The 19,266-nt window shown below is 48.5% G+C and overlaps 9 protein-coding genes across 9 annotated transcripts; 6 read left to right on the top strand and 3 right to left on the bottom strand.

Moving 5' to 3' along the window:
* Nucleotides 1-94: 94 nt before the first annotated feature.
* TERG_01868 (serine/threonine protein kinase) lies at nucleotides 95-835 on the top strand (the record flags this gene model as incomplete). Its single annotated transcript, XM_003237099.1, has 1 exon — nucleotides 95-835. One exon carries the CDS (start codon nucleotides 95-97, stop codon nucleotides 833-835), a length of 741 nt encoding a protein of 246 aa, XP_003237147.1.
* Nucleotides 836-874: 39 nt separating this feature from the next.
* On the bottom strand, nucleotides 875-1,192 carry TERG_11772 (uncharacterized protein; the record flags this gene model as incomplete). Its single annotated transcript, XM_047750834.1, has 1 exon — nucleotides 875-1,192. The coding sequence occupies one exon, from the start codon at nucleotides 1,190-1,192 to the stop codon at nucleotides 875-877; it is 318 nt and encodes a 105-aa protein (XP_047605524.1).
* Nucleotides 1,193-1,833: 641 nt separating this feature from the next.
* TERG_01867 (uncharacterized protein) lies at nucleotides 1,834-2,515 on the top strand (the record flags this gene model as incomplete). The annotated part of the gene is made up of 2 exons (XM_003237098.1): nucleotides 1,834-2,286; nucleotides 2,351-2,515. The coding sequence occupies 2 exons, from the start codon at nucleotides 1,834-1,836 to the stop codon at nucleotides 2,513-2,515; spliced, it is 618 nt and encodes a 205-aa protein (XP_003237146.1).
* A 546-nt stretch (nucleotides 2,516-3,061) lies between these two features.
* On the bottom strand, nucleotides 3,062-4,594 carry TERG_01866 (uncharacterized protein; the record flags this gene model as incomplete). Its single annotated transcript, XM_003237097.1, has 2 exons — nucleotides 3,062-3,885; nucleotides 3,940-4,594. 2 exons carry the CDS (start codon nucleotides 4,592-4,594, stop codon nucleotides 3,062-3,064), a joined length of 1,479 nt encoding a protein of 492 aa, XP_003237145.1.
* Nucleotides 4,595-5,088: 494 nt separating this feature from the next.
* TERG_01865 (uncharacterized protein) lies at nucleotides 5,089-5,957 on the top strand (the record flags this gene model as incomplete). The annotated part of the gene is made up of 4 exons (XM_003237096.1): nucleotides 5,089-5,595; nucleotides 5,664-5,722; nucleotides 5,784-5,848; nucleotides 5,902-5,957. 4 exons carry the CDS (start codon nucleotides 5,089-5,091, stop codon nucleotides 5,955-5,957), a joined length of 687 nt encoding a protein of 228 aa, XP_003237144.1.
* A 226-nt stretch (nucleotides 5,958-6,183) lies between these two features.
* Nucleotides 6,184-8,097, bottom strand: TERG_01864 (uncharacterized protein; the record flags this gene model as incomplete). The annotated part of the gene is made up of 3 exons (XM_003237095.1): nucleotides 6,184-6,407; nucleotides 6,467-7,474; nucleotides 7,542-8,097. The coding sequence occupies 3 exons, from the start codon at nucleotides 8,095-8,097 to the stop codon at nucleotides 6,184-6,186; spliced, it is 1,788 nt and encodes a 595-aa protein (XP_003237143.1).
* Nucleotides 8,098-8,593: 496 nt separating this feature from the next.
* TERG_01863 (uncharacterized protein) lies at nucleotides 8,594-9,428 on the top strand (the record flags this gene model as incomplete). Its single annotated transcript, XM_047747820.1, has 3 exons — nucleotides 8,594-8,880; nucleotides 8,929-9,032; nucleotides 9,109-9,428. 3 exons carry the CDS (start codon nucleotides 8,594-8,596, stop codon nucleotides 9,426-9,428), a joined length of 711 nt encoding a protein of 236 aa, XP_047603785.1.
* A 424-nt stretch (nucleotides 9,429-9,852) lies between these two features.
* TERG_01862 (uncharacterized protein) lies at nucleotides 9,853-14,313 on the top strand (the record flags this gene model as incomplete). Its single annotated transcript, XM_003237093.2, has 3 exons — nucleotides 9,853-10,023; nucleotides 10,102-10,141; nucleotides 10,197-14,313. 3 exons carry the CDS (start codon nucleotides 9,853-9,855, stop codon nucleotides 13,634-13,636), a joined length of 3,651 nt encoding a protein of 1,216 aa, XP_003237141.1. The 3' UTR covers nucleotides 13,637-14,313.
* A 2,908-nt stretch (nucleotides 14,314-17,221) lies between these two features.
* Nucleotides 17,222-19,090, top strand: TERG_01861 (uncharacterized protein; the record flags this gene model as incomplete). Its single annotated transcript, XM_003237092.1, has 1 exon — nucleotides 17,222-19,090. One exon carries the CDS (start codon nucleotides 17,222-17,224, stop codon nucleotides 19,088-19,090), a length of 1,869 nt encoding a protein of 622 aa, XP_003237140.1.
* Nucleotides 19,091-19,266: the final 176 nt, after the last annotated feature.

Genomic DNA, 19,266 nt, shown 5'->3' with positions numbered 1-19,266 from the left:
GCTGAGACGATCTTTTTCTATCAAGGAGTCAAACAACAAGCCCAACCTCTACACGCCCATAAATCCACAGCCATAGGCCCTTTGATATTTGGCCATGGGCTTCCGCTACTCTGATACCCTGGGAAAACATGGCTGCATTGGGGTTGGCGGCTATGCGTGCATCTACCTCGTCAGCCCGACCATTGTGGTGAAAGCTGTACGCCCTGACCGAGACCATGCAGAGGAGAAGGTGACGGGCCATCCCTTACATGGGGATATCGCTTTTTACAAATCTTTCAACGAGCGCCGCGACCGGTGTCCACATATCGTGGAATGCTTCCTCATGTTTCCCGACCATCTCTTCCTCTCATTCTGCGCAAACAAGGCACTCTTATATCGCTTCCATGAGCGCCAGGAGCGAGAAATTAACGACTTCTTTGGCCGTCTTGTCCGTATTAAGGATTATGAGGACCCCGTGCTTATTGCCCGGTGGATACAACAGCTCACATCTGCGCTAGAATACGTGGAGAAAATGGGATTCTGCCATAACGACCAGAATACGTCGAACTGTCTCCTTGATGAGAGACTCAATTTGAAACTCTCTGATTTCGGCCGTGCGACTACCATTGGGCAGCTATTGGAACACTCTCGTGCTCCCTGGGCCATGCAGCTGGCTGCCGGGCCATTACAGGGTACATATGGTCTCTGCTCTGCTAGAACAGAGCAATTTGCAGTTGGCTCCCTCCTCTATTACATGGTCTACGGTCACAAACCTTATGAAGATATCAATCTAGATTGGCCAGAATTAGGAACTCGATTCGAGCAACTGAAAATTCCCCGAGCTAAATCGCCATGAAATTTTCGATGGCCTTATGCTCGGCTGCTGGTATAATGTTTACCCTACCATGGCGCTGGTAGCGTATGATTTCGAGCGCAAAACAAAAGACTTTGCATCAACCATGGAATATGAGACCACTGACCGCCTGCAGGGAGAGAAAAACCTGCGAGGCGCTGGTACGAAAAGGGATACTGGGTCCTGAGTTAGCACTTCGCTACCAGCCACTCTGGAAAAAGTATCCGCATGCTTTGAAAAGTACGTTTGTTTGGCACTACTTGGTTGGCCTTCCAAGGAGAGTCTGGTTTTGGTCCTGGTTTTGATCCTGGGGTTCGGCTGCAGGAAAAGGGTTTGGCACAACCTAGTAAAACAGACCATGTCACCATGTGCATTATATCATCTTCATCTTCTAGAGTAACTCTCTGTAGATATGGGATATGGCCCGTTACACATTTCATTTCTGCAGATGCGTACGGCGTAGCTTGGGATAACTAACCTGTCATGTGATGCGACTCCCGCCCGGTTCAACGCGATGGCCAGAATTACACGCTGTAAATCGCCGGTACAACGACGACGGCGGCGGCGGCCAAACACGAGTCCTGGGTAGACGAGACGGAGAAGACGATGGCTCAATTCAACAGATACCCGTACTTCCACCCGACATGCCCACTCTGCCAGCTACCATCTCTTCCCCCTACACCAGTCACGCTACTTCGACACTCTCCAGGAACAGCCCCAGCACATAGACGGCTGTGTCTTCGTCCAGGCCGTTCTCTTCCAACCCAAACGGTTTCCGGGCGTCAGATACACCGACAGGGCGGTGCTCATCCACTGCCGCTCTCTCTCCATCATCAGCCACTTGGGGCCCGGCAGCATTCAGCCGGTTGCTCGACCTGATAGAACCTACCTTCTTGCCCCCCTCGACAGGACCGGCAGCTGATCACGGTGGCTTTTATTTCGATGGTCCCAATAATAGTACCACTAATAGTGCAGGTATAGATATAGATGTCAAAAAGAGGATGTCTAAACTCTCCACTGAAGCATGGGAATTGATATCAAAGTATGATGTGGGCAGACTGGAGTTCCTCGTTAGGCTGGCAGCCCAGCTTCAGCCTCTATCTACCTCTCCTCTACTCATATCGGACTCCAGGTCCGAGTTCAAAACTGTAGATGTACGCGGGGACACTGTCAGAATTCATCTTGTGCGGGTTGGTGGTCGTGTGTACATCAGCCATCTCTCAGATCCTGACGAGGATGCTACCAAAAAGCATGATAGAAATACCCTGCTATATAGGGACTACTGGTTTGGAGACAGCAAATTTCTAGCCGTCAAGACTGACAGTATTGGCGTGGTTGATATAGCTCTGGATGAAAGTGGTGGTCGATCGAACTGGATATTCCACCATCCCACTGCGCCCTTTCAAAAGCAGATATCCAGAGTCAGAAATGCTGATCTACATACACTACGCCTTGTTTGTGATGTATCCTACTCTTATAATCCCGTTCACACTTATACCCTACTAACCAATCTTCCAGTCGATGAAATGTCGAGCCATACTGCCCACCAACAGAATTGGTGTTGTGCCTTACTTCGACGCAGACAATAGTTTAGGGTCAACGACTCATGGCTTCCCGGCTTGCCACAGAACGGTATCCTTATCCAGAAGTTTATCCTCGACCGCGCCATTGGCATCTAGCTAGGCGAGACATTCCCGCTCGAACCAGTCCCTATCAGTGTTGTGAGGGACGAGTCTGCGTTCCAACTAATACCGGGTAACCAGATGTTGCTAGTTCCCGATTTATCCCTGTTCAAGGTGGTAACAAGCATGTCACTGCCTCGTCCTTTGTCCTAACGCTTCTGGCCTCTATTATCCATATCTAGATCTGGTTGAGGCTGAGTTTAATCTATGGAATGTTTTGGTGCGGGATCAGGGATTCGGGGGCGCTAGTAAAAAAAAAAAGATATCGATTGACCCCACAACGAAAACCACGCTTTGATCAAATTGACAAAGGATACCGACGAGAATGAAAGTTGAGAGAAAAAAAACCTCGATCTAGACTCTAGACGGTATGAGTTACGAATGATGAATTTCATGTACGATAGATACGACGACTTTTTTGTGAAGAACGGCAATACACAAGAGTGAAAATTCTAACATTTTGCCTCTCAAGTGAGTAAGTATCCAACCAAAAAACGTCCTGTATTCTGTCTACCACGTTAATAATACAACAATGGCAATATCATAGTCACTCAAGAAGAACTACATCTCTCTTATCACCACCCTCGCCATCCGCCTTCTGACCCTGCCCGCCTTCATCTTCCCACTCTTCTTCTCCGAGTAGTTCCCACTCTGCATTGGCCATCTCGCCTAATAAGGTGGATTTCAACCTGTCTGCAATCTTCGTGGGAGATGGCAACTTCCACGTTTTCATAAATTCCATTCCTTCCAATGAGCCGAGAAAGGTATGTGCCGAGCCATGTGAGAAGTGACCGAGTATTGGCAGGGATCGCGTTCGTCGTAGGCCATTCTCACCCTCCTTCTCATGTGTGTTTGCACTCGTGTTAGCGTCATTGTTTGCTTGTTCACTTACCAAGGCTTTGACAAGTGGTTCGGGAGCAACTAGAAGTTGCCAGAGGTTCCTACCAATATCACAGACGTCTTCCCATGACTCAGAGCCTAGATGTAGACCCTGAGTTCGGCATAGCCAGGATACATCCCACGCCAGTAGAGACACGCCTTCTATGAAGAGTGCGTAGCCCGTAGGATCTTCCTTGGCAAGTTTAGGCAGCGATCGGTCAATAAAGAGCGGTCGAGGGCGTGGGAGGAGCATTGCCTCTGCGTTTCGAGCATTGTGCATTGATTGGGTGGGAGAGAGGTTGGGCGAAGAGCTGAGAGAGTCCTGCCGGCGTGGCATGTAAGATGATGAAGGTGTATATATTGCCGGCAAAGGATGGCCGCGGTGAGGCACCATCACTTCTGCAGGGAGTCTTAACCCAAGATAATGCGATACCAATACTAGCATCCGGGCGAGATTCTCTAGAGATGCAGTTATATGTGCGGGATTTGCACCTACAATCCATCAGTTAGCGACGTGTATATGTGAGCAAGATGGCCTATGCTTACTATTCATCTGGCGAAGATCGACAATGTTGACGCCTCCAATGGAAAACTGGTTCATGAAATCTCCCTTCTTCCGCCTCGTTCTCTGACGGAAGCCGAAAAGACTAGCTACCTCCCGACTAAGGAACGCCCGCGACTCTACCGCCTTCTCATGTACGCTGTTCCACTGTTTCTCCTTGCCCTTGATGCTCTTCTGGACGGTTGCCAAAGCTCGAGCCCGCCGGCTAGCCACCTCATAGTTAGCTGATTCTGCATCAGATCGTCGCTGAGCCAGAGCTGCTCGTCGCCTAGCAATCTCCTTCTTCCCATCTGCAATCTCTTTCTCCAGCGTAGATACGTGAGACCGTATATCTTCCATTCTCGCAGTGGACTGCGATATAGCGGTGCGCTTTGTCTGCATCAACAACCTTGAGGGTTCCGGCTCAGCTCCACCAACATCCTTAGAGAGTCGCGGAATATCACCGTCGCTTGACAGTATCTCTGCGTTCTCCCGCGCATTCCTCGCTATCGACGCTTCGATCTGCACTCCTGCTGCATCCTTGTCCAGCAGCACTCTCGCATGGTTGTAACGTAGCCCGTATAGCTGGTTACGGGCGCAGGTTGGGCAGTAAAATCCCAGCCGTGAACTAGGCGGCTGCGAACATACGTGGCAACCCATATCAGGTAATCCTTAGCAGCTTCGTCGTACTCAGGCTTCCAAAGCCTCTCCAATCCAAGCCGGTTGTGCTTTTTCGCCGGACCCCAGGGAGCAGCGTTGAACCACTGAACATGTATTGGGTCATGGCTTGGGGCCGTAAGAAGCAAATATCTCTCTTATTTATCGTAGTTCCCGGAGGTGCCTTGTCATGATATCAACCCGTGACAGTCCACAAAAGCGCCGTTTCATTCTCCGTCTTCCGTGATCGTTGTCGGTGAGCTTCCAACGTTGTTGATATCATATGTCGTCGACACGATGATGTCACCTGATCCAGGCAGGCGATCGCACAACTGCCGAAACCGTAAAGTTTGTCTTGTTTGCATTGTGTAGCGTCTATCAAACATGCCGAAAAGGGAAGCCTTCGGTACATCGCGGGTTCAAAACGTCTGATATCAAAATATTGTATTAACACTTGAATAGTTGGACAGACCTAAAGGGCAGAACAGCTTGTTGCAATGAACACAGACACCGAGACAGAAGACAGGAGTGGAACACCCGTGCCAGGCTCTTCCCTTGATCCAGATTCCCCCATGGTGGACTCCCCCATTTACCCCCGGAGCCCAAAGATCAACATGGCTTCAAGGGAGGTAGAAGAAGAAGAAGGGGAGGAGGAGGAAGACGATGATGAAGAAGCATTCGTTACAGTTGCACCTGCTTCTGCGTCACCTACCAAAGAAACTGTGATTGAAGCCATGGTAGAGCCCAGGACGGAGCCCAGGCCTCGTCCAAAGAAATCACTTATACCCACTCCCAAATCAAAACAGGTCCCTAAATACATACCTAAACAAACACCCAAACAAACAAACAAACCCTGTCCTGGGAAGGACGATGGTCTCTCTGGCTTAGCCCGTGAACTGGAAGGCTGTACATGGGAACAATTGCAACAACGGTTCGCTGAAGAGATGGACGAAAGGTCTAGAGCTGAGAATATTCTGCAAAAAGAGACAGCTGATCTCCTTGAAGTTAGTCTCGGTCATTAACTACGGTTCAATGCTTTGTTCTAACTGGCCTTTGTTTGCTTGCTGCGTAGGTATTCATGGCGTGGTCACAGACAACCACGTTCCGAGACGAAGATAGAGCGTATAAGAGGTTTGTGAAGCCTGTCTGAATACCTCCTCAGAACATAGCATAGCAAACTAACCAAAACCAGGTTTAAAACTCGGATGGATCATGTCCAGAAGTCAGAAACAAACTTGGAAGAAAAGAAAGTACATTGTACGTCAAATCCCGTTATAATCGCAGCTTAACTATCCTAACCTGGTATACAGATGCCAATGTGGTCAAAGCATTTGAAAGCGCTCTTGCCCTTCTACGGACTGAATGAAAATAGTCGACATAAGATGAATAAGTATTTAATGTATATTATGAAGTTTCCTCCGGGATTATGAATATGGACATGTAGAATATTGTCCTAGTTATGAAAGAAGCCCTCAGGGCCGGGTATGTAATAATGCAGCAAGTTGTTCCGGCCGTTCCATCCATCCTCATCCTCCAACCCACCATTATAAACCATCCGCATTATAGACCATCCGCCCAAAGTTTCATAAGCCTCAATGGCCGTCATGATATCCATTATCACGGGATCCCCTACCTGCAGCGGCAGGGTGTCGTTCAGGTGCTCTGCCCATGATATCTTCCCATGTAGCACCGAACCTCCTCCCCGTAGAGGCAAGCAGTCCCTCTTCTTCGGCTTCCTCTGCGTCCTCGTCCAGTTGCTGCTCATCAAGTCTCGGAGTCCTGAAGAGCATGGTGACAAAGACAATGAGTGACATACCTATGGTAGTGACATTAGCGGTAAACTCAATACTCGTTTAAATGAAGAGATGTCCTTACCTAGGAAAGCAAACTGTGCCCAGAAATTAACCATGCCGAAGAATGGGTAGTTAAGCGTTATACGGTTCAAGAAGACGCTAACGACGCTGGGTGTACAGACGTCCTTAGCCGAGTGGTTTTCTGTCAATTCAGAACAGGGCTTGACGTCCTGAGGCCTGTGTTCGCAGCTTAAACTGTGTTCACCATGGTCGGATGGAGTGTCACAGAATGTCTGTGGGCCATATGTCGCATACTGAGGTGCCACCATCATGGATATAGAGAAGTTAAGGGCAAGAATGATAAGGGCAAGCATCACAGTGGCAAGTAGTAAAGCCTGAGGAGTGGTGTGCCCCTTTCGTATACCGAAAATTCTAACCCATAGGAATCGAATGCCGACGGTTGCGACACCAACAACGGAGCTGCTGAAAAAGTGTAACACTAGCACTATGAAAAGCACATAGTCGATGGGAAAGACTTTCGCGGATTGAAGAAGGGCCCAATTAATAGGGTTGAACACGTTAACCTTTGCTAGGATATAACCACAATTGTGTTTGCAAATAGAATTCGTCGCCTTGTCGATCCCCGTCAGTAGCATCGAGACCCAGATCACGATTGAAAGTAGGAGCAGGAGCAGTCCCCCGAGAAGTTTAATCGGACGAAATACGGCCTCTATTTTGTGCCACGCTTTAACTAAAAAGCTTCTTCCGTCACCTGCATTGGATTCCGCAAGGCGTTGTCGACGTCTCAAGGTGCGCTCCTCGCGAACGAGCGAGTCAAGCTCCCGTCGCTCCTTCGACGATAAATGATCAAGGTTACCTCCACATCTCCCTTCGAGCTGACGTTGGCGTTCAACATTCTCCTCTAGCCTCGATGCAGTTGTCGCGTATAGAGACGGACTAGAGACCGAGGGGGCTGTTTTGATAAACGACACCGGGAAGAGTGCAAGGCCAGCTGAGGTGTAAAGCACGTAAACAATGATTCCGATCATTGTTAGCAAGCCAAGAGCAAACGTCAACGCTCTTTCGCCGTCTAAATTGTACAAAGAAAGGTCAGATTAATTTGTCGCTAACAAGTGAAATTCACAACAAATACGCACTATTCTCTGTGAGCAAATGTTTGAAGTAGTCAAGATCAAGCCCTGCTCCAGCTCTATTTCGAGCAACCGGAACGAAAAATCCGACCAGGAATAGGATCACCGTAACGACAAGGAACGCAATCGTGTAGCGAAAAGCGCCCCAGAATCTCTTTCCGAAGGCATTCCAGTCCTGCTGTTCGGCAAGCTCGTCATATTCCTCGTACCAGAAGTACGTGAACGGAATAACGAGCAAGCAGAGGATGGTATCAAGCGAGTAAAGAGAGTAATAGACGATCGTGAGAGATTGCACGATACTGGCAACGGCATCCGGAGTTGCCCAATCTTTCCTCTGGCCCAGTCTGCGCGAGTTGGTAGATGATATCAAGGCAATATCCACAGGTAAGAGTAAAACGGTAGCTAGCAAAGCTGACACGGTGAGAATGCACACGGCGGATACCAGGCCTGATCGCTCTCTCGGCGCCTGGTAAACATAGACAAAGACTGAAGCTATCGCGATCAAGATCGCGACCACAACAGCATACACGATCCAGATGAGGCTGGACTGGAGAAGGGTCATCTTGCGTGTGCTGAACTGGCAGAATATCTTTACACGGCGTTCAAGCAAACCAAATCCGTCAAAAATAACTGGCAAAGAGGCGCTATTCTAACATCGTTCATGCCGTCCGCTGAGGTTGTCGTTGGCGTCTTTGGCTGTTTGTTTCAAGCTTCATTTCTTGGTCAGTTTGTCGTCATAATCACGTGAGGTCTGCCGAGGTTGCGGCTCTTTTAAGCTCCTTCGTTAATGAAGAAAAAAGATATAAATCTACATCCGCTGTCAACGGCCAAAAAAGAAAGATTTACTTTCTTGCCACGGATTCAGACACGTCAGGATACTCGTGGAAGTGCTTGCGTAGCGTCACATTACGAACAGATCTCCCTTTTACCTTGCCTTTTGACGAGTAGTTTGAATGAACTACTCGCAGAAGCGCGGCGCTCTGCTCGAACAGGGATACCCCAGCGTGGATTCGCATCTTTCTAGGAATTTAAAAGGGGGAAATAAGTGGAGCTTCGAGATGCATCAAAAACCGAACGGAATTCCCCAGAAGAAGGCTAAATATTTCGGTGAAAGCTCGCCTCATGATCTTAGGGACCTGGAGCGAAATGCAGCAAAGGCAACGCAATGCCAGCTAGCCAAGGCTGCCTCCTTCCTTGAGCAAGCGTTTACTGGCGTGAAGACTGCTTGGTTTGGGGGATGGGCTCTAAATCTTCGTGGATCACTTCGGGAGACACACGATCTTAGTCTCCTTATTCTTGCCAAAGACACACCCGAGATAAGGTCTATCCTAGAACAATACAAATGGTATGACCTTGCTGCAAATCGGTAAATCTATGGCTAAACTTAAAACAGGGCATTACTATCATTTCACCTCGTCCCCAGCACTGTTCAAGAGAGACTCTTTGTTGATATTGGAGAGGAGGGTCAGGTTGTTGGTGCAAATATCACCCTTTCAGGTTAGATATATTCAACCCCAAGTGTCCCACTAGTGGTTATCCTATCATGTATACTGACCTCCATTTTTTTTAACAGGCGAATTAGGTACACCAAAGCTCGACGAAGCAGAATCTTACGAGCTTATAACCCCAGCATTCCCTACACCGCAAGGTAGTCGGGTCAAAGTCATCCATATCACATGGCAAGTTGAGACAAAACTCACCGCATGGTTTTCGAACAGAAAACTCTCCGATCTTTTAGATCTGCAGTTCTTGCTAGACACCTATAAGAACGAAATTTCCAGGTGGAGTCAATTTCTAGACAAGGACATGCGAGAGACCTTCTATGCAGTCTATATAGCTGCAGTGGAGGACGAGGAAAAGTGCAAAGTAGCAAAGGAGACCCTCTCTCTGTAATCCCAAACATACATCTACCGTGGAAGGCCCTTAAGCTTCTCCAACCTCTAACGTATAGTTTTGGTATGATGGTGGCTGGTGGGTGAACGGCGGTCGCAAGAGGGCTCCCGCGCGCTTATTTGCCGATCAGACGTAGACAAACTTAAACAACTCTTTTCTTTGTGAAATTCAGGGGTAAAACTCAGAAGCGAAAGCATTGATATAGTTGGGACATGAAGCAAAGGAAACTCGCTTTACAATCTTGATAACTAGTTAATTCAAGTGTGTTTGCCCACCCTTGGAAAATCCCAGGCATTGTGTTTGGCGAAGGCTCCAAAACTAGTTTTAAGGGCCAGGAGGGCTATTCTTGTTTCCAAGTGATCAACAACACGCCAGGTCCCGCTACCAGGCAAGCCTCTGGTTCCAGGACAGTTAATAAGGCAAAATGCCTGTGCCAGTTCGCCTTCTTACTACCAAATTTTTCTATGCCACCGGTAACACTCCTGCGGTGTGCCTTACGCACTCTCTCCCGCCAGATCAGGATGTGTCTCTACTACCCTTGGATGCGGTGATGCTCGCAATGTGCTTTTCACAGCATACGCTGACCTGGGTTCAGGTAAAGTCAGCAAGTTTTCAAAAAAGATTATGTTAACTTTGCGGCTGTTAAGACATAACTGCTCTAGGGAATCGAAAGGTAGATGTTACCTGTTGTGACTTGGAAGCAGAGATTATCGGTATACAACCACCACGCGTTCCTTGCTGCTCCCGCGCGTTGCTGATCCACAATAGCTCGAAATGTGTTACTCTACACTCTCATTATCGACAGTACGAACGACACGAATATTGAGGATATATGGAATATCTACAATAATGTTTTGGTCAATGACACAGCCCTGGCTCTGCTACGCAGCCAGGCAAAGAAACTTGTTGAAAATAGCAAGAGTCTTTCTGACTGGAACAGGGGGAAATATGGCAAAACTCTCCGATTCTGCACCCAGGCTACATATTCTTGTGTTGTGCATATGTGGAAATTCTATGCACTAGACCCCTCGGATGGGCTCGTTTTCGAAGATCAGCAGAAAAAGCTCGAACTGAGTATACAGAAGGCCAGAGACCTAAAGAAACAAATCGTTGGAACTACACGAGTTGCAACCGGGATTCGCTCCGCTGCACCTTGCGACTTTACTAAAATCGATGAAAGTCATGATTTCTATGACCAGTTTTGGAGGGAGGGGGCTATTACGCCAGGCATGAGCTCTTTTCTCAAAGCAACTCACATGAATCCAATGATTTGGACACGGAGCCAAAGGCTAGTACTTCACTATGGCACTCAACCGTTATTAGGATTTCACCTAGCTACCGCATACTCCCCCCTTGCAAAGGAATCCCCTTTGAACTATACCTCCGATGGCCTGGGTGACACACCCGCTGCTGTCAGAGCAGCATTCACTCAATTCCGTACCTATGTAAAAGCATTTCATGCTCTATCTTCAAAGTGGATTCTTCGTTTTGTATGTGCTGACGCCCTGGTATTTTGCCATACACTTCAAGCCCAAAGGTATGGTACGGCTACCCGTCAGGAATATAGTGACAACTGGCATTTTGAACCTTTTATCCTTGACCCACATGAATACTCTGGACAGGGAACTGGAGCTCCAGCCTTATTTGATGCCATTGATACCTCGAATTTGGCGGACCATCTTGGAGCATTGAACATTCTAGCTGCAACCGGCCCCTTGTTGAAGGCAAAGCCCACGTCAACTATTTCTACAGAGCTATTAGTTTCACGGGGAAGAGACACAGATTATATCAAATCGCTTCTGCTCGGGGATATGGTGACTATTGGCTCCTTGTTCAAACTCACCCCAAATCAATATTGGAGCGGCACGAGTGTGTCGTCTAACTTCATGGAGAGAATGTTTGGAGCAATTAATGAGGATACCTGCCAGGAACGTTATGTTGTGCGATGGACCCGACTGGTTGCGGAACCCATCACCTATGACCCGAAACAACTCTCCCGGCTGATGTACTCAATGTACCTTTCTATGTTTGAGGACGAAAACCCAGCCAATCTTCTGAGATTAAAGCAGGATAGGGTAGTTTTCGATGAGTACAAAGCCTACACGAGGGCAAGCCTTTGTTGCATCTTGCAGGCTATACAGAGGTCAAATGTTGTGAATTGGCAGGCTTTCATCGACCAATTATTCGGGCTAATAAATCAAGATTCCAACCTGCTTATGGGCGCTCATTATCTCCAAGAGCTTTATGTACACATCCATATTTCAGGCCTGCATACGTCTCTAAGTCTCAACCCTGGTCAGGATAGCATAATGGCTCGGTTACCACAAAGCGCCTTTAGAAATTGGACTAACATTCCCCCGACATTATCAGTCACATTGGCCATCCCCCATGAGAAGCTCTCATTATTTATGGAGAAGCCAGTGAACAAATATGGAACCCCAATATGCCAGCTTATGTTTGACTCACAAGCCGGGCAAAGTATTTTTGCGGATATGCAACTGGGCTTTGGGGAAGTACAGGCATCAGGCACGAAATACACAGAAGAATATATAATTGAAATTAGCAAAGATGAAAGGGGATGGGACGGGACCGCACCCCTCTTCGCTTCCGTGATGGTTCCTACGGCTTTAGTTCTCCTCAACCCGGACCTCTCGACTAATATTTTCTTTGGGTTAAAAACGAGTCCCGTCACTGTCCAGTTGGTGGGGAAACTTGGGATGAACCTGGCCATCCACGAGTCTACATTAGCCAATAATGACGTTTATATTACTCGTTGTCGTCCAAATATGAGGCACCAAGTGACCGAGAATTCTGAGATAACCCCATTGACGAGCAGTGTGGTTTCTTCAGATTCACCTAAACATATGGAAGGAGTAGAGCTAACATTCCATTTGGAGCTCGGCTCTGACTGCTCAAAAGCCGTGCTTCTCACAACGCGCCTTGATGTCACATCACCTAAATATCAAGACATACTACGACAAGGCGCTGCAGTCCTCGTGGAGCAGATTTCCCCATACAAAATTAACGTCAAGTTAGGAGGAAAACCATTCCACTCCAATATCCGCCTTCCATTCCCCATATTGTCGGTAAATACGAAAACTAGGATTGCCCGGAAGTCCTCTTATCTTGAGTTTATTGCGCCAATAGCTTCGACTGGAGATCTTACCCAATGCCTCGACAATGTTTTCCCTATCGATCTCTATGAAAATGGCCCGATATTGAGAAACCTCGATTATACTGCACTCGACAAGCTGCCTATCCTCGATGTTCGGGACTCATCAAAGCTAGATTGGGTCAAATTACTCTCAAGTGATATGTTCAATGATAAAGAAGGGAAGGAAAAGAATAAACACCAGAACTGCGACTTTAATTCTTCCCCGGATGTGCGAGTGACATTCAAAAATACACTCTTTTCATTGTTTGGATATCTCAGTGGCGTTGGAGCAAAGGCCCAAATTACCGCTTTCGGCCTCGACAGTGAAACCAGTGGCGGAGTGAACATTATTGTTCTCATGTCTTCTTTAAGACTGGAGTCCGCCAACCAAAGCATGGTCATTGACGCAGCGGTGATCCCTCTTACCATAGATCTTGTTATGGAGATGTATTCAAGCCTCCAGGGCCTAACTAACCGGGGTATGAAGACACTCAAGATCAGCGATAATGAGCTCCGCCTTTGGAAACATGTATTGCCTGCTTTTGTTGACCGGTGCCGGACCTGGAAGCATCTGCCGTCTTGTGAGTATATGTCTACCGGGAAAATACCCCTTTCCACGGATTGGGCACAGCCGATACTTTGTTCATGTGGTGAAGGTAAGTTTCCCAACGGCTATGAAATCCAGGGATTCCCGGAGTGGAAACATATCAAGAAATACGCCACCCGCGTCGCAATATCTCCTTGCTACTGGGTCCCGTTCCTGGATAAGGGATTCAATTTTGGTACAGAGGATGAGGAAGACAAGGAAGACAACCAGGACAGCAAGAAGCATAACAAGGAAGGGGTTTCCCAGATATTAGAGTCGCAATTAAAGTCGATGGATTTGAAGAAGGGATCGTGTTCAAATTGTGGAGGGAAGAAACCTGGAAGTGGAACGAAGTTGCTGAGGTGCAGTGGTTGCAAGGTAGCAGAGTATTGCTCAAAGGATTGCCAACGGGAGGACTGGAGGGCGAGGCACAAATTAGCTTGTAAAATGATGGCACGGATGAAATGAGCGTGGTTAGCTGAATGTTTAACAGCTCTCCTGTGTTTAAGACCTACCATCTGCTCGATAGTGTCACGCAGTCCAGTGGCTGTCTTAGGCGCCTCTTATATTGCTTGATGGTTTGCTCACATGAACTCTTCCCATCACGGCTGAATGATAGCATCAACTGTTCTGTAAGTGCGCAATTGCAATTGCCGAAGCTACCCCATACTGTTTCTCATAAACAAGCCTCTGAGAATGAAGACAACATCGTCACACAGATCTCCAACTAGATTGATGATATTCCATCTTCGTAACTATAAACAGGGTAAACACATCGGCGCTAACGAGAACTAGCCTCCGGTACGTGTATCCGATATCCGGCTTATGAATATCATCTCAAGTGTTTCGGTCTAATGAAGGTCAAACGTACCAAGCCCCATTTAGACTCCACTTCCAATCTTCGGATGCTTTGACAGTCGCTGCCAAAAACCACCCCACTGCACGATAACAATACGTTGTTTATAGGCCGGGTTAATTGATTAGGAAGGTTAGTGCGGTATGCATTAAATAGTTTGTCACATATTATTCAATTGAGAGAAAGGTGTGTTGGAGGGAGCGCGCCGTACCCCACGGCTCTAGTTATGTGCTCCGTGAATGCAACGGCGACATGGCTCATGCGCGCTAGATAACGGGAGGGCAAATCAAAACCAGAGTCTGGGTAGCCGACCCGTTAGTTATAGATATATTAATTTTTATATATAAAACCACATGACATCACTGTTGCCAGGGTTTCCGTGCATTCGTACAATAGCGTGTGATAGGATGATGAAGCTCTTTTTATCTCAGCAGCCGCGGACAGTGTTTCAATAGTGAGGACGGACGTCACAGGTCTCTCCATTAATATGCAGCAATTGTGTTTCTGTGTTTGAGGTCTAGTGGCCGGGTAAGGCGCCACTCCTAAGCTATTCATCCATGGCGCCGGTCACCGTTATTGATTCAGGTGTAACCGACCAATGCAGGTTCAACATCGGCCATGGCACCAAGCTTCCATCACCCTGACCTTGCTCAGGTACCCGAGGAGTAACCCGAAAGGTTTCCTGAGATCAGCCGTGGAACAGGAAACATGACCTGCATCCAGTATGGTTAGATATCCGAGTTACTCAGACCACGGGCCACAGTACTCCGTCGAGGTGGGTGTGGCGGTCTCCCGCCGACCTGAGTCCGCAATGCCGCCAGATAATGGCGAGGGCTTCTCGGACGAGGACATTAGACCTGGATGTATCTCTCCCGCAAGTACTCCGTACTCCGTCGTCTGTAACTAAGCGAGAAAGGGGGGGGATAACGGTCCGATTTGGGAGGACGGGATGAAACAAATCCATACGAGGATGCTCTCACACAGCTTCCTGGATAGTCAGCTCGCGTCCTACCGGGAGCTCTGAGCCCTGGAACGGGTGGAGCTTGGATATGTTTTCGTGATAGTTTTGAGTCAGACTCGCTGTGCAGCGTGCTTAGTGAGCGATAGCTGCGATCCCTGGCTCATAACAAGCTCCTTCGGCGGTGCTCGATGGCCGTGAAGCTGCGCTCGTTGACGTTGACCGTCGATGGAGGTCGAAAAGCCGGCGGTGAATGAAGGGAAAAGCCGCCCGCCGAAAAAGGGGAAGACACGTGATCACCGGCTTTTGACGACCTTCTTTTGCTTCTTCGACGTCGCGGAAAAGACAAACGACGACGACAACTCGCCTTTCTCACCTCACGCAGCCCATCTATCAACTCTGTTTGACAGCCCAGCGCCGGAGTAAACATGGAAACTTACGCTTGCGAGCGACGGTCCAGGATTGAGACGGCTGTCCACTCAGACGCGTTTGTCCACTCTGCAGATATCGCCGGGACGACTGGGGGGTGGAGCACCGTCCCGCGTGGTGGTAAGGAGACCAGTTTTCCCCTTCTTGGGTGTTGAAGGGCATACCCGGTCGACCTCCTTTTCCCTCTCTCTCTCTGGCTCATTGCTGCTGCTCTGGCGGCGAGCCCGTGGCATGAAATATGTAGCGAGTCCTCTCGCCTGGTTGCGTGGCTGAGACACAGGGAGCACAGAGTCTACATCTCCTGCAGCAGCATAACTAACCAACTAAGGAAAAGTCGAACAGAAAAAATAAATGCCGGAAAAGTTGCCTCTTGAGCACCGATACTTGGGCGCGGCATGCACCTGCGCGAACTCACCGCTTCTGCTGGCTCGTTGGGCACCGCTGCCAGGAACTTGCACGCCCTCAAGCCACTCACAAGGCGATCTCCAAGTATTGCATTGCTCTAGCGCTCCTTTACAGATGCATGACCATACATAGAGCTACGCCGACATGTATATTAAGAAAAGAAGCAAACGGACCTGCGGGTGCCAGAACGGAGATGGATGCTCTCCGTTTTACGGGTTCAGACTCTCTTACGCTGGATGTAAGTTTGCGCACGGAGGCAGCGAAACGTGGACGAATTGTACGGGATTGGCGACTCGGTCAACTTGACTCGGAGATGCAACGATGGCCAAACCATCCCAGTCCCTTGCATATTAGCTAAGGGAATGACACGCTTTATGGGGCACGGCTGCCCCCGCTTGTTCTGGAAGCCACAGGTCACGCAGGAGTTGGGTGTAGCCGGGCTCCCAAGGAGTTTCAGACCCGGCTTCTCCTCTCCAGTGGCCCAGTCCAGGTGTCGCCAAAATAGCTGTCCTTCCCTGTCCTTGCCAGCCTGGGGCAGACTACCCGGCTCTCTTTCTGCTCTTGTTTCCCTAGTCCGATATTTTTTTTTTTTTTTTTCTCTCTTCTCTCAATTGTACTCCGTAGGTTTTGATCTTATTTTCTTCTCCTTCCTCTCTATCTTTACCAGGCTGCCTGCACTCCTTTTCTGCGCTGCTGCGCTCCAGTCAATCCTTTCTTTCGCTCCTTTCCCCCTTTTCCTTCCTATACATAGCCGCCAGCTACTATGCGACTATTTGGATGAGGGAAGGGTCAAGACCCCAAGTCCGCTCCCCGCATAGTTATTATATTGCATCTTTTTCTCGGGCTTTCATTTCCGCTGCTTATCACGCACACCAGCCAACTGAGTTGTCTCCCACACCAGCATCACTCGTGGACCTCCAAAGATTCCAACATTTCTGATAAAGCATTATTCGTCATCTAGAGCACAGCAGCTCCTTCAGCCTCGTCAGACACCTCCCTCACCCCTTCGATTCGTATTGCATGCCCATACTGCTTTGATTGGCTGTCCGAGTTCGCCATTGCGTGCGGAAAGCAGTGCTTGATAGTCCACTCCTTTCTTTTGCTCCTGTCGCTCATTCACCCAGAAGGAAATAAAAATCTGTGCCTTTCTTTTGGGCAAAAGAAAGCAATTCTCGATACTATTTACTCAGAGGTCTTCTGATCATTCCCACCCTTGCCTATATCAGAATCTATCATGATACCCATCCACAAAAGGGGACCATCTGAGCTACTTTTATGGCACTAGACGTGCATTCCAATAACGAACAGAGTTTTGTCATCATTAGTATCAGCGTAGCGCCATAATATACGCTGTGAGTGAGCGGTTGATTCCGTCACTGGAACTGGCCATAGCTCGACCGCAAGAATGCCGGTTCGAAACCATCTGCGCAAGGAGGGACACCGAGGACAGCTATCACCGCTGTTCCCCCGTCATGAACTGAAGATATCTGGTCCTCTTCCACATCCCTTACCCGCCGCCTATGAGGCCGAGCCTCCTGTCACCCCGAACCTCTTGCCCATTACTCCAAACGTCGTGGCTTTTAATTCCTCTTTTATGAGCTCACCCCGCCAATCTCGCCAGCCTCCGCAAACACCAATTCAGTCCACTCATTCTGAGTCCTCACGCCCAGCGACATACCATCCACAACCGTCCCCAGGGGCACCTATGTCTCATACCCACCAGGAATCTCTTTCGAGCAATGTGTCTAATAGCTCTACCATGCACCGTCGACGAGGGAGCACCCTCAAAACGGTGATGCGGAAGATATTTGGCCGCAAATCACGAGACGAGCTTGATGATCTAAAATCTCCGCAAGAGATTCCCGAAATTTATCCTCAGTCACCGGAAGTCGCTAGCCTACGCGATGATGAAGAAGATGATGTAGCCGCACAACCTCCTGCTCGCTTTCACAGATCCTCTTCCCTCCCAAGCCTAAGAAATAGTCTCCAAAGAAGCCCCAAAAGCCCGGTCCGTGGCTTAGGTTCTCCTTCCCAACCATGGTCCTCATCGGAATTCCTAGACGTTCGGGTACATCGGAGACGAGCCACTCTGCCGAGTGTTGCGCTTTCTACAAAGGATGCCCTAGAGCTAGCCTCAAAAATTGATGCAGCTACTACACTTGACAAGAAAAGCTCAATCGGAAGCCTTGACGCTCTGACATTAAAAGTTGATAACCGCTATAAACGTCGGTCACGAAGTGCCTGCGATGTGCGAGATACTGCTAAATCGCATCGCATGTCCCCAATTCAATGGCGACGGAGAAATGATGAAATCAGATTCTGGAGAGAGAGTACCCTCAATGACTTTGCCGAACCTCGTCCCAACACTAGACCTGCGACATCTATATCAAGCCACATTGGTCCTGACGAGAAATTTGCGGACGCAAGTGAAGAGTCCGCTGATTGCCCCGTCGAAGAAGACGAATCTGATGACTCTGAGCCAAACGATGAAGAAGGGTTTGATTTCAAAAATTTGATGGAAAGCATGCAGACTGAGAATGAAGTCAGTTTAGCCCAGCGAGTAGGAACTCTTGAGGTCAAACTGATGGACTTGGAATTTGCAATTGCGAAACTACAAAACAGCAGTGCTGAAGCAAATACAGTCAAGAAGAAGGCTACAGGTTCCCCAGTCCGAGGGAGGCCTATGCAACCCATAAATGACTCCAGCCAGTTCATCAACTCATTCGTATCCACGCCCAGCATTACGCCACCTCAAGGATCCCCTGCCGAAATAGTACCGATGCAACACATCAGCCCGATTACGCTGTGCAACCACTCATTGGAATGTATCTCACAGTCACGGCGCCCTCCGTCACCTTATCGTACTGATTCGGGTTTCCAAGGTATATCCGTGGAACAGTACAGTGCTCTGACCACTCTCATGCGACGAGAACAATGCGCCAGAAAGTTACTAGAAAGCCAAATTCTCTCTATGCAACAGGAGATTCGGCGCCTCCAGACTGGAGAACCATGGAATCCAGGGCAAGGAAATTCATTTTTACGATCCTCAAGTCCCGACTCGCAGATGCTGCCAACCCCGTACCTTCACGACTCTCCAAGACAGGCACCGACAAACCCATGGAAACCGGCCCCTAATATTGAATCATCTCAAAATGACAGCAGTTCAATAAATAGCTATCGGCATAACTCGGACTCAAGCCGTTATAATACATACCACCGATCTCGAAATGACTATTCTCTACCCCATAACAATCATATTCCGGGGATGATATAGTAATGACCAAATGTACCCACCCTCGACTTGCGTATGAATTGACCATGCTTCGTCCCTCATAATTTCCAATGTCGATATTTGATTTCTTTACATGTTTTTTTCCTCGTTATATTTTACTTCTCTCTCCAGCCATGATTTTTCACTTGTATTACTCACATATACCTCCTTTCATTTGT

The sequence above is a fragment of the Trichophyton rubrum genome, assembly GCF_000151425.1.
Source record: "Trichophyton rubrum CBS 118892 genomic scaffold supercont2.2, whole genome shotgun sequence".
NCBI lineage: Eukaryota > Fungi > Ascomycota > Eurotiomycetes > Onygenales > Arthrodermataceae > Trichophyton > Trichophyton rubrum.
The sequence above is the reverse complement of the archived record's forward strand: the minus strand, read 5'-3'. Positions and strand labels throughout refer to the sequence as shown.